Here is a 12,751-nt window from a genome sequence, read left to right as displayed (position 1 = left end):
AAGTGAAGTGTAATTATTGCTCAAAGACTATAAGCGGAGGGATTTATAGATTCAAGCATCATGTTGCCGGTACTAAAGAGGATTCAGAGCCTTGTGCTTCAGTACCTGAAGGAGTGAAGGCTGTGATGTTGAAAGTCTGTGTGGAGGCTAAAGAAGCATCATTGAAGAAGAGAAGATTCGGTGATGATGAGGATTATCCTGAACAAATAGAAAAGGAGAAGGACAATTCTCAACAAAAGGGGAAAGATATTCGCAACTTTGTCACAAAAGGAAAAGGGGCTCAAGTTCAATCAACAATAAATCAAATGATGAAGAAGGATCTAAAGGAACAATGTGATCAACAATGTGCCATATTTTTCTATACAAGTGCTATTCCTTTCAATGTTATTAAGAATCCCAATTTTTAAAGTTTTGTGAGATGGTTGAGAGATATGGAATTGGCTACAAACCCCCTTCTTACCATGAGTTAAGAGAAACCCAATTAAAAAAAGCAGTGAACAATGTTGATGAAATGCTTACTGAATTTAAAGCAGAGTGGAAGAGAACTGGTTGTTCAATCATGTCAGATGGATGGACTGATAAAAAAAGGCGTAGTATTTGTAATTTCTTGGTGAACAGCCCTAAAGGAACAGTTTTTCTTTATTCATTGGACACTTCTGACATCTCGAAAACAACGGATAAAGTTGTCAAAATGCTAGAAGATGCCATAGAATTTGTTGGTGAAGAGAATGTAGTCCAAATTGTTACAGATAATGCTGCTAATTATAAGGCTGCTGGAGAAAGAATGATGGAGACTAGAAAAAGTTTGTATTGGACACCATGTGCTGCACACTGCATAGATTTGATATTGGAGGATTTTGAAAAGAAGCTAAAGGTGCATGAAACAACCATAAAAAAGGGACGAAAAATCACCACTTTTATCTACTCTCGGAGTATGCTCATTAGCATGTTGAGGAATTTTACAAAGGGAAAGGACTTGGTTCGGCCAAGTGCCACAAGATTCGCCACTGCCTATTTGACTCTCACTTGTCTTCATGATAATAAAGGACCATTGATGACTATGTTTACTTCTGCTGATTGGAAGACAACTAAGGTTGCATCAACGCCTGAAGGAATAAGAGTCCAAAACATGGCCTTGGATAGTAGGCTATGGAAGAATATTGTCATATGCCTCAAGGCTGCTGCTCCTCTCATTACAGTCCTTCGCTTGGTTGATTCAGATGAAAAACCAGCCATGGGTTTCATCTTTGAAGGCATGAGAAACGCCAAAGAAACAATCAAGACTAACTTCGGTTGTGTTAAAAAAAGGTAATCTTGAGTCTTGACTAATTGAAAGCTTTAATATTTGATTATCAATGTATCATGTTACCATGTTTTCTTCTTATATTCATTTATTTATTTAATTTTCTTATTTTTATTCATTTGCATTGTTATTTTTAGTATGAACCTATATGGGAAATTATTGATGGAAGGTGGAAAATTCAATTGCATAGACCATTGCATGCAGATGCGTATTATCTTAATCCTCATTATCACTATGAACCAAATTTCATGGTTGATGATGCTGACATTAAGATTGGTCTATATAGTTGTTTGAAAAAATTGGTTCCTAACCAGGAAGAAAGGAAAAAGGTTGGTCTACAGCTTCCTGACTTTCATTATGCTAGAGGCCTCTTTGGTAATGAAACTGCAAAGAGTAGTAGGAAGACCATGCTACCTGCTGAGTGGTGGGACTTCTATAGAGATAGTTGTCCAGAACTAAAGAAGTTTGCTATCCGAGTTCTAAGCTTAACTTGTAGTTCATCTGGTTATGAGCGTAATTGGAGTGCATTTAAAATGGCAATTCCTTATTCCTTACTTCCTTAGAACTATTCATTATTTATTTTAATTTTAATTTTTGTATTTTTGTTAACTATTGGCACTATATGTTTGTAGGTTCATACAAAGAGAAGAAATCGGTTGCATCAAAAGAAAATGAATGATTTAGTGTATGTGATGTATAATTTGAAGTTAAAGGGCAAGCAAATTAGAAAAACTCCAGAACTTGAATTTGATGCAGTGCATTCTGATGATGAGTGGATAACTGAGGATGTTAATGAAAATATTGCTGAAAGTGTTGAGCATTCTCACTTGCCAATGAATGACAATACTAATGATGATCCAAATAGTAATGAATTTGCTATTCCAGGTATGAATAGTAACGAATTCAACATGGGTAAGGGAGGTGAGAATGAGTTTATTGGGGATTCACAACAAAATTTAATCGAGGAAGAAGATGAACATGTGAATGATGATGAAGATTTTGTTGGCCGTGTTGAACCTGAGGCTGAAAGAAATGATGTTTCTGATGAAGATGGTGAAGATGATGATGTTGATGCCATGGAAGATGAAGATATTGGAGGATTTGAGTTTTAGAGTTTATTAGAAATTTAATTGTTGCTTTGTTGTTTTCTTTTGTGTTTTGGTTATGTCTTATGAACCTTTGATTGTGTAATTGTGTGTTTTATGTTGAACTAGATAAATACTTGTGAAGGATTTAAATGTGTGATCCAAAGTACTTGTTGTATTGTTAGGTTTGAATGTCTATATCTGAGTAAATATATATTATACATGATATATATATATATATATATATATATATATATATATATATATATATATATATATTTTTTTTTTTTTTTAAAATGTATAACAGGTAAACTCGTACGAGTCTACGAGTCGAGTCTAGGTCAGCTCCACGAGTTTACCTAGACTCGCGAGTTTGACAACCTTGATTGCCACTATATCAAAATAATTAATCTGTTATAAAATTCAAAATTCATGCAATTCTTCTCCTTTTCAATTAAGAATATTTTTCATTTAAGAAAGGTGATGGATTCATAGGACATTCATAACTTTAAGGCATAGACACTAAGACACTAATGATCATAATACACAAACATAGATAAAAATAAGCATGATTTTTCTAAAAACAGAAAAATAAAGAACAAGGAGATTAAAGAACGGGTCCACCTTAGTGATGGCGGCTTGTTCTTCCTCTTGAAGATCTTATGGAGTGTTTGAGCTCCTCAATGTCTCTTCCTTGCCTTTGTTGCTCATCTCTCATGATTCTTTGATCTTCTCTAATTTCATGGAGGAGGATGGAATGTTCTTGGTGCTCCACCCTTAGTTGTTCCATGTTGGAACTCAATTCTCCTAGAGAGGTGTTGATTTGCTCCCAATAGTTTTGTGGAGGAAAGTGCATCCCTTGAGGCATCTCAGGGATTTCATGATGAGTGGGATCTCTTGTTTGCTCCATCCTTTTCTTAGTGATGGGCTTGTCCTCATCAATGAGGATGTCTCCCTCTATGTCAATTCCAACTGAATAACAGAGGTGACAAATAAGATGAGGAAAGGCTAACCTTGCCAAGGTAGAGGACTTGTCCGCCATCTTATAAAGTTCTTGGGCTATAACCTCATGAACTTCTACTTCCTCTCCAATCATGATGCTATGAATCATGATAGCCCGGTCTATAGTAACTTCGGACCGGTTGCTAGTGGGAATGATTGAGCATTGGATAAACTCCAACCATCCCCTAGCCATGGGCTTGAGGTCATGCCTTCTCAGTTGAACCGGCTTTCCTCTTGAATCTCTCTTCCATTGAGCACCCTCTTCACAAATGTCTATGAGGACTTGGTCCAACCTTTGATCAAAGTTGACCCTTCTAGTGTAAGGGTGTTTATCTCCTTGCATCATGGGCAAGTTGAATGCCAACCTTACATTTTCCGAACTAAAATCTAAGCATTTCCCCCGAACCATTGTAAGCCAATTCTTTGGGTCCGGGTTCACACTTTGATCATGATTCTTGGTGATCCATGCATTGGCATAGAACTCTTGACCCATTAAGATTCCTACTTGTTGAATGGGGTTGGTAAGAACTTCCCAACCTCTTCTTCGGATCTCATGTCAGATCTCCAGATATTCACTCTTTTTGAGTTTGAAAGGGACCTCGGGGATCACCTTCTTCATGGCCACAACTTCATAGAAGTGGTCTTGATGCACCCTTGAGATGAATCTCTCCATCTCCCATGACTCGGAGGTGGAAGCTTTTGCCTTCCCTTTCCTCTTTCTAGCGGTTTCTCCGGCCTTAGGTGCCATAAATGGTTATGGAAAAACAAAAAGCAATGCTTTTACCACACTAAACTTAGAAGGTTTGCTCGTCCTCGAGCAAAAGAAGAAAGAAGAGAGTAGAAGAAGAAGAAAATAGAGGAGATGGAGGGGGCTTTGTGGTTCGGCCAAGTGGGAGAAGTAGTGTTTAGGTTGTGTGAAAATGAAGGAGTGAAGATAGGTTTATATAGGAGTGGAGAGGGGTGTATAGTGCGGCCATGTATGGGTGGGTTAGGGAGGGAAAGTGGTTTGAATTTGAATGGTAAGGTAGGTGGGGTTTTATGAAGGATGGATGTGAGTGGTGAAGAGAATGGTAGGATTTGATAGGTGAGGGGTTTTTAGGGAAGAGGTGTTGAGGTGATTGGTGAATGGGTGAAGAAGAGAGAGAGTGGTGGGGTAGGTGGGAATCCTGTGGGGTCCACAGATCCTGAGGTATCAAGGATAATTCATCCCTGCACCAAGTGGCGAGAAAAATTGCTCTTTCTGCCAATCCTGGCGTTAAATGTCGGGCTGGTGCCCATTTCTGGCGTTTAAAGCCAGCTTGATGCCCATTCTTGGCGTTAAACGCCAGTCTGGTGCCCTTTTCTGGCGTTAAACGCCCAGAATGGTGCCAGACTGGGCGTTAAACACCCATTTGCTGCCCTTACTGGCGCTTAACGCCAGCAAGGTTTTCCTCCAGGGTGTGCTATTTTTCTTTCTGTTTTTCATTCTGTTTTTTCCTTTTTCAATTGATTTTGTGACTTCCCATGATCATCAACCTACAGAAAACATAAAATAACAAAGAAAAATAGATAAATATAACATTGGGTTACCTCCCAACAAGCGCTTCTTTAATGTCAGTAGCTTGACAGTGGGCTCTCATGGAGCCTCACAGATGTTCAGAGCAATGTTGGAACCTCCCAACACCAAACTTAGAGTTTGAATGTGGGGGTTCAACACCAAACTTAGAATTTAGTTGTGGCCTCCCAACACCAAACTTAGAGTTTGACTGTGGGGGCTCTGTTTGGCTTTGTTTTGAGAGAAGCTCTTCATGCTTCCTCTCCATGAGTCCAGAAGGATATCCTTGAGCCTTAAACACAAAGGATTCTTCATTCACTTGAATGATCAATTCTCCTCTGTCCACATCAATCACAGCCTTTGCTGTGGCTAGGAAGGGTCTGCCAAGGATGATGGATTCATCCATGTATTTCCCAGTCTCTAGGACTATGAAATCAGTAGGGATGTAATGGTCTTCAACCTTCACCAAAACATCCTCTACAAGTCCATAAGCTTGTTTTCTGGAATTGTCCGCCATCTCTAGTGAGATTCTTGCAGCTTGTACCTTAAAGATCCTAGCTTCTCCATTACAGAGAGAGGCATGAGGTTTATGCTTGACCCTAAGTCACACAGAGCCTTCTTAAAGGTCATGGTGCCTATGGTACAAGGTACTGAGAACTTCCCAGGATCCTGTCTCTTTTGAGGTAATCTCTGCCCAGTCAAGTCATCCAGTTCTTTGGTGAGCAAAATAGGTTCGTTCTCCCAAGTATCATTACCAAATAACTTGTCATTTAGCTTCATGATTGCTCCAAGGTATTTAGCAACTTGCTCTTCAGTGACATCTTCATCCTCTTCAGAGGAAGAATACTCATCAGAGCTCATGAATGGCAGAAGTAAATCCAATGGAATCTCTATGGTCTCAGTGTGAGCCTCAGATTCCCATGGTTCCTCATTAGGCAACTCATTGGAGGCCAGTGGACGTCTATTGAGGTCTTCCTCAGTGGCGCTCACTGCCTCTTCCTCCTCTCCAAATTCGGCCATGTTAATGGCCTTACACTCTCCTTTTGGATTCTCTTCTGTATTGCTTGGAAGAGTACTAGGAGGGAGTTCAGTAACTTTCTTACTCAGCTGACCCACTTGTGCCTCCAAGTTTCTAATGGAGGACCTTGTTTCAATCATGAAACTTTGAGTGGTTTTGATTAGATCAGAGACCATGGTTGCTAAGTCAGAGTGGCTCTACCTAGAATTCTCTGTCTGTTGCTGAGAAGATGATGGAAAAGGCTTGCCATTGCTAAACCTGTTTCTTCCACCATTATTGTTGTTGAAACCTTGTTGAGGTCTCTGTTGATCTTTTCATGAGAGATTTGGATGATTTCTCCATGAAGAATTATAGGTGTTTCCATAGGGTTCTCCCATGTAATTCACCTCTTCCATTGAAGGGTTCTCAGGATCATAAGCTTCTTCTTCAGATGAAGCATCCTTAGAACTGCCTGGTGCAGCTTGCATTCCAGACAGACTTTGAGAAATCATATTGACTTGCTGAGTCACTATTTTGTTCTGAGCCAATATTGCATTCAGAGTATCAATCTCAAGAACTCATTTCTTTTGATTCGTCCCATTGTTCACAAGATTCCTTTCAGAAGTGTACATGAATTGGTTATTTGCAACCATTTCAATGAGTTCTTGAGCTTCTGCAGGCGTCTTCTTCAGATGAAGAGATCCTCCAGCAGAGCCGTCCAATGACATCTTGGACAGTTCAGACAGACCATCATAGAAGATACCTATGATGCTCCATTCAGAAAGCATGTCAGAGGGACACTTTCTGATCAATTGTTTGTATCTTTCCCAAGCTTCATAGAGGGATTCACCTTCCTTCTGTTTGAAGGTTTGGACTTCCACTCTAAGCTTACTCAATTTTTGAGGTGGAAAGAAATTTGCCAAGAAGGCATTGACTAGCTTTTACCAAGAGTTCAGGCTTTCTTTAGGTTGTGAGTCCAACCATATCCTAGCTCTGTCTCTTACAGCAAAAGGGAATAGCATAAGTCTGTAGACCTCAGGGTCAACCCCATTGGTCTTGACAGTGTCACAGATTTACAAGAATTCAGCTAAACACTGATGAGGATCTTCCAATGGAAGTCCATGAAACTTGCAATTCTGTTGCATTAGAGAAACTAATTGAGGCTTAAGCTAAAAGTTGTTTGCTCCAATGGCAGGGATAGAGATGCTTCTCCCATAGAAGTCGGGAGTAGGTGCAGTAAAGTCACTCAGCACCTTCCTTGCATTGTTGGCATTGTTGTTGTTTTCGGCTGCCATGTCTTCTTTTTCTTTGAAGATTTCTGTTAGGTCCTCTACAAAGAGTTGTGCTTTAGCTTCTCTTAGCTTTCGCTTCACGGTCCTTTCAGGTTCAGGGTCAGCCTCAACAAGAATGCTTTTGTCTTTGCTCCTGCTCATATAAAAGAGAAGAGAACAAGAAAGTATGAAATCCTCTATGTCACAATATAGAGATTCCTTGAGGTGTCAGAGGAAAAGAAAAATAGAAGGAAGAGGTAGAAGAATTCGAACTTATCAAGAGGGATAGAGTTCGAATTGTGCATTGAGGAGGATTGTTAGTCCATAAATAGAAGGATGTGAGAAGAGGGGAAGAATTTTCGAAAATAAATTAAAAAGATTTTAAAAGCATTTTGAAAAATTGAAGAATGATTTTCGAAAATTAAAATTGAAAGAAATAAAGTGATTTTTGAAAAAGATTTTGAAATTAGAAATAAAAAAGATATGATTGAAAACTATTTTGAAAAAGATATGATTAAGAGATATGATTGAAAAGTTATGGTTTTAAAAAGATATGATTGAGAAGATATGATTTGAAAAACAATTTAAAAAGATTTGATTTTGAAAATTAATGACTTGGCTAACAAGAAATTTAAAAGATATGATTCAGACATTAAACCTTTCTCAACAGAAAAGGCAACATAATTGAAATGTTGAATCAAATCATTAATTGTTAGCAAGTATTTTTGAAAATGGAAAGAAATTGATTTTGAAAATATATGATTGAAAAGATATGATTTGAAAAAGATTTGATTTTGAAAAATTATGAAAACTTGAAAAAAATTTGAATTAAAAACAAAATCTTCCCTCTTGTGCCATCCTGGTGTTAAACGCCCAGAATGATATCCATTTTGGCGTTTAACGCCCAAAACTCACCCCTTTTGGGGTTAAACGCCAGTTTTCCTTCCTAACTGGGCGTTTTGAACGCCCAGCTTTTTCTGTGTAATTCCTCTGCTGTATGTTCTGAATCTTCAATTCTCTGTATTATTGACTTGAAAAGACACAAATTAAAATTTTTTTTGAATTTTTTAATGATGAGGAATAATCAAAATGCAACTAAAATCAAATAAATAATGCATGCAAGACACCAAACTTAGAAGTTTGTATACTATTGTCACTAACAGAATGAGAATGCATATGAGAAACAACAAAACACTCAAGACAAGAGAATTTAAAGATCAGAGCAAGGAAATCATCAAGAACAACTTAAATATTAATGAAGACACATGAATGAATTCGAAAAATGCAAGAAGAATAGAAACATGCAATTGACACCAAACTTAAAATGAGACACTAGACTCAACAAGAAACAAAAATATTTTTGGTTTTAAGATTTTATAAATTTTTTTGGATTTTTTTTTGAAAATTGAGTGAAAAAGAAAATAAGGATATCAAAATTCTTAATGAGAATTCCAGGAATCATGCAATGTTAGTCTAAAGCTTTAGTCTAAAGAAATTAGACATGGCTAGCCAAGCTTCAGCAGGACATTACATTCAAGAGCTAAATTGATGAGAATCAATCAGCTTTGGTGGTGATAAGAACATCACTTTGAAACACTAGAATTCATTCTTAAGAACTCTTAAGAAAAATACCTAAGCTAAGCAACAAGATGAACCGTCAGTTGTCCAAACTCAAACAATCCCCGGCAACGGCGCCAAAAACTTGGTGTTGTTGCCGGATCAAAACTTGGCACTGTTATTGCAGGGAACAAATGCGAAACTGTAGTTAGGACATTTAATTCCCCGGCAACGGCGCCAAAAACTTGGTGCACGAAATTGTGATCATCAATGGCGCCATCAACATGGTACGCTCAATTGCAATCTCAACTCTTTATCACAACTTCGCACAACTAACCAGCAAGTGCACTTGGTCGTCCAAGTAATAAACCTTACGTGAGTAAGGGTCGATCCCACGGAGATTGATGGTATGAAGCAAGCTATGGTCATCTTGTAAATCTCAGTCAGGCAGATTCAAATGGTTATGGATGATTTATGAATAAAGCATAAAATAAAGATAGAGATACTTATGTAATTCATTGGTGAGAATTTCAGATAAGCGTATGGAGATGCTTTGTCCCTTCCGTCTCTCTGCTTTCCTACTGTCTTCGTCCAATCCTTCTTACTCCTTTCCATGGCAAGCTGTATGTTGGGCATCACCGTTGTCAGTGGCTACAGTCCCGTCCTCTCAGTGAAAATGTTCAACGCGCTCTGTCATAGCACGGCTAATCATCTGTCGGTTCTCAATCAGGTTGGAATAGAATCCAGTGATTCTTTTGCGTCTGTCACTAACGCCCAGCCTTCAGGAGTTTGAAGCTCGTCACAGTCATTCAATCCTTGAATCCTACTCAGAATACCACAGACAAGGTTTAGACCTTCCGGATTCTCTTGAATGCTGCCATCAATTCTAGCTTATACCACGAAGATTCTGATTAAGGAATCCAAGAGATACACATTCAAGCCTTGTTTGCTTGTAGAACGGAAGTGGTTGTCAGGCACGCGTTCATAAGTGAGAATGATGATGAGCATCACATAATCATCACATTCATCAAGTTCTTGAGTGCGAATGAATATCTTGGAATAAGAATAAGCTGAATTGAATAGAAGAACAATAGTAATTGCATTAAACTCGAGGTACAGCAAGCTCCACACCTTAATCTATGGTGTGTAGAAACTCCACCGTTGAAAATACATAAGAACAAGGTCTAGGCATGGCCGAGAGGCCAGCCCCCATGATCTAAGAACTAGACGTCCAAAGATGATCCTAAGATCTAAAGTGATCAAAAGATTGAAAAAATACAATAGCAAAAGGTCCTATTTGTAGAGAACTAGTAGCTTAGGGTTTACAAAGATGAGTAAATTACATAAAAATCCACTTCCGGGCCCACTTGGTGTGTGCTTGGGCTGAGCATTGAAGCTTCTATGTGTAGAGACTTTTCTTGGAGTTAAACGCCAGCTTTTATGCCAGTTTGGGCGTTTAACTCCCATTCTTGTGCCAGTTCCGGCGTTAAACGCCAAAATTCTTGAGCTTACTTGGAACGCCTGTTTGGGCCATCAAATCGCGGGCAAAGTATAGACTATTATACATTGCTGGAAAGCCCAGGATGTCTACTGTCCAATGCAAATGAGAGCGTGCCAATTGGGCTTTTGTAGCTCCAGTAAATCCACTTCGAGTTCAGAGAGGTCAGAATCCAATAGCATCTGCAGTCCTTTTCAGCCTCTGAATCAGCTTTTTGCTCAGATCCCTCAATTTCAGCTAAAAAATACCTGAAATCACAGAAAAACACACAAACTCATAGTAAAGTCCAGAAAAGTGAATTTTAACTAAAAACTAATAAAAATATAATAAAAACTAACTAAAATATACTAAAAACAACGCCAAAAAGCGTATAAATTATCCGCTCATCATTAGGCACAATGTCCTTGCCTAACCATTCAATTAAGGCGCAGCAATGGGGGTATGGCTTCAAGTTAGGCACAACAATTGCTTGAGTTAGGCGCAGCACTTCACGCATCACTCCAAATAAAGCGCAGTTCACTCTCAAGTTAGGCGTAGGTCATTAAGAATTCAAGTGGTCCCCGCCTCTCCAACAAGCTACGCGAAATCTTCTATTTATTCTGATTAAGCTTTAATTTTATTTTAAAAATAGGAAAATATATTATTTAGTTTATGAAATTATAATTTACATTAATTAGGATTAGATATAAAAGAGAAAAGAAAATTCTCTTCTCTGCTACCTCACTCAAAATTTACAGTTTACGAGAATCCTAGTTTTCACTATGAACCATGAGCAACTAAACCTCCAATATTAAAGTTAGGAGCTCTGTCTATTATATGGATTGATTTTATTATTTTTTCTATTTTAATTCATGTATTGATTCATATAATTCAAGAATTATTTTCGTTCTTTATTTTATGAAATTGGGTGGAATGGAAGTATGACCCTATTTCTAATTGAGTTCTTGTATAACTTGGAAAAGCTCTTTACTTGAACAACAGCTTGAAAACATATTCCCCTAAATTTTTAATTATCTGGATTTAACGGAATACGTGACATATAATCCTCTTATATTTGGGTAATTAGGATTTCTGTGGCATATAACTAAAATTAAACTTCACCCTCTAATTGGAATTTATTGACCAAGGAATTGGCAGTTGATGAGAGACTTTGCTTACGAAGTAGATAGGTTGCTGAGCTTTATTTTTGTCTTCTCGGACCAGTTCCGCGGCCAGTGCTCCTTCCGTTATGGATAAGTTTAGGTAGAGGACCTCCCCTGTCTCGGGTTTGGAGAGAACGGGGGGTTCCGCCAATACTGCTTTGAAGTGTTGGAATGCCTTTTCGCATTCTGTGTCCCATTTGAAGGGGGTTCCTTTCTTCATAAGTTTGAAGAATGGGATCGCCTTCTGGGCCGATGCGCCGAGAAAACGGGATAGGGCGGTCAGCCGGCCGGTCAATTTCTGGATGTCTTTGAGGCTTTTTGGACTTGCCATTTTGAGGTTGGCTTTACACTTTTCGGGGTTTGCCTCTACCCCGCATTGTGTGATCATGAACCCCCAGAAATTTTCTTGCGTCCATCCCGAATGCACATTTTGTCGGATTAAGTTGCATTTGGTGCCTCCTTAAGGTATCCATTACGAGCTTGAGGTCGCTAATTGGTTGGTCACCGGATTCGGTCTACGTGAGCATGTAATCTATGTAAACTTCTAGCTTGTTCACGGACAGGCCTTGGAAAATTTTGTTAACGAGCCTTTGGTGAGTGGCTCCGGCGTTTTTAAGGCCGAAGGGCATGACTGTGTAGCAGTACGTGCCGTCAGGAGTGATGAAGGCCGTTTTCTCCTCGTCAGGTTGGTGCATGGGTATTTGGTTGTACCCGGAATACGCATCCATGAAGCTGAGGTATTGTGGCCGGACGCAGCGTCTACTAGCCCGTCAATATTTGGTAGGGGGAAGGCATCTTTTGGGCAGGCTTTATTTAGGTCCGTGTAGTTGATGCACATCCCCTATTTCCCATTAGCTTTTTTTACTAGCATGACGTTAGCCAGCCAGGTCATATAGGGCAGTTCCCTGATAAAGCCTGCTTCGAGGAGGGCTTTAACCTGTTTTTTTACCTCGATTGCTCGGTCAGGGGACACTTTTCATCTCCTCTGTGCCACAGGCTTAGCCTTGGGATCTACAGCTAGTCGGTGAGACATTAGGTCGGGATCTATTCTTAGCATATCGGCGGGTGTAAATGCGAACAAATCTATGCTTTGTCTTAGGAGGTGTGAGAGATCTTCTTTAAGGTCGTATGGGAGGTTCCTGTTGATGAAAGTGTACTCTTATTTGGCTTGCCTTATTTGTCGTTTCTCCATGTCTCCTTCTGGTTTTGGCCTAGGTTGTCCGTCTTGTCGGGTATCCAGGTCGGCTAGAAATATGCCGGCTACGTCGCGGAATCTTTTTCGCAGGGCGAGGCTGGTGTTGTCACATTCTACTGCGATTTCCCGGTCTCCATAGATGGTGCTGATGGAGCCATCTTCTGCTG

At 39.2% G+C, this 12,751-nt stretch overlaps 1 protein-coding gene and 1 non-coding gene across 2 annotated transcripts; both read left to right on the top strand.

The window, feature by feature from the left end:
* The first annotated feature begins 418 nt into the window (after window positions 1–418).
* LOC130934041 (uncharacterized) lies at window positions 419–12,216 on the top strand. The gene is made up of 4 exons (XM_057863631.1): window positions 419–1,308; window positions 1,473–1,839; window positions 1,936–2,370; window positions 11,953–12,216. The coding sequence occupies exons 1-4, from the start codon at window positions 419–421 to the stop codon at window positions 12,214–12,216; spliced, it is 1,956 nt and encodes a 651-aa protein (XP_057719614.1).
* On the top strand, window positions 6,704–6,811 carry LOC130938305 (small nucleolar RNA R71). The gene has a single exon (XR_009069476.1). It is a non-coding gene; the product is annotated as a small nucleolar RNA R71 (small nucleolar RNA).
* Window positions 12,217–12,751: the final 535 nt, after the last annotated feature.

This window comes from Arachis stenosperma, chromosome 6 (assembly GCF_014773155.1).
Source record: "Arachis stenosperma cultivar V10309 chromosome 6, arast.V10309.gnm1.PFL2, whole genome shotgun sequence".
NCBI lineage: Eukaryota > Viridiplantae > Streptophyta > Magnoliopsida > Fabales > Fabaceae > Arachis > Arachis stenosperma.
Note: the sequence above shows the minus strand (reverse complement) of the source record. Positions and strands in the feature narration are given on the sequence as shown.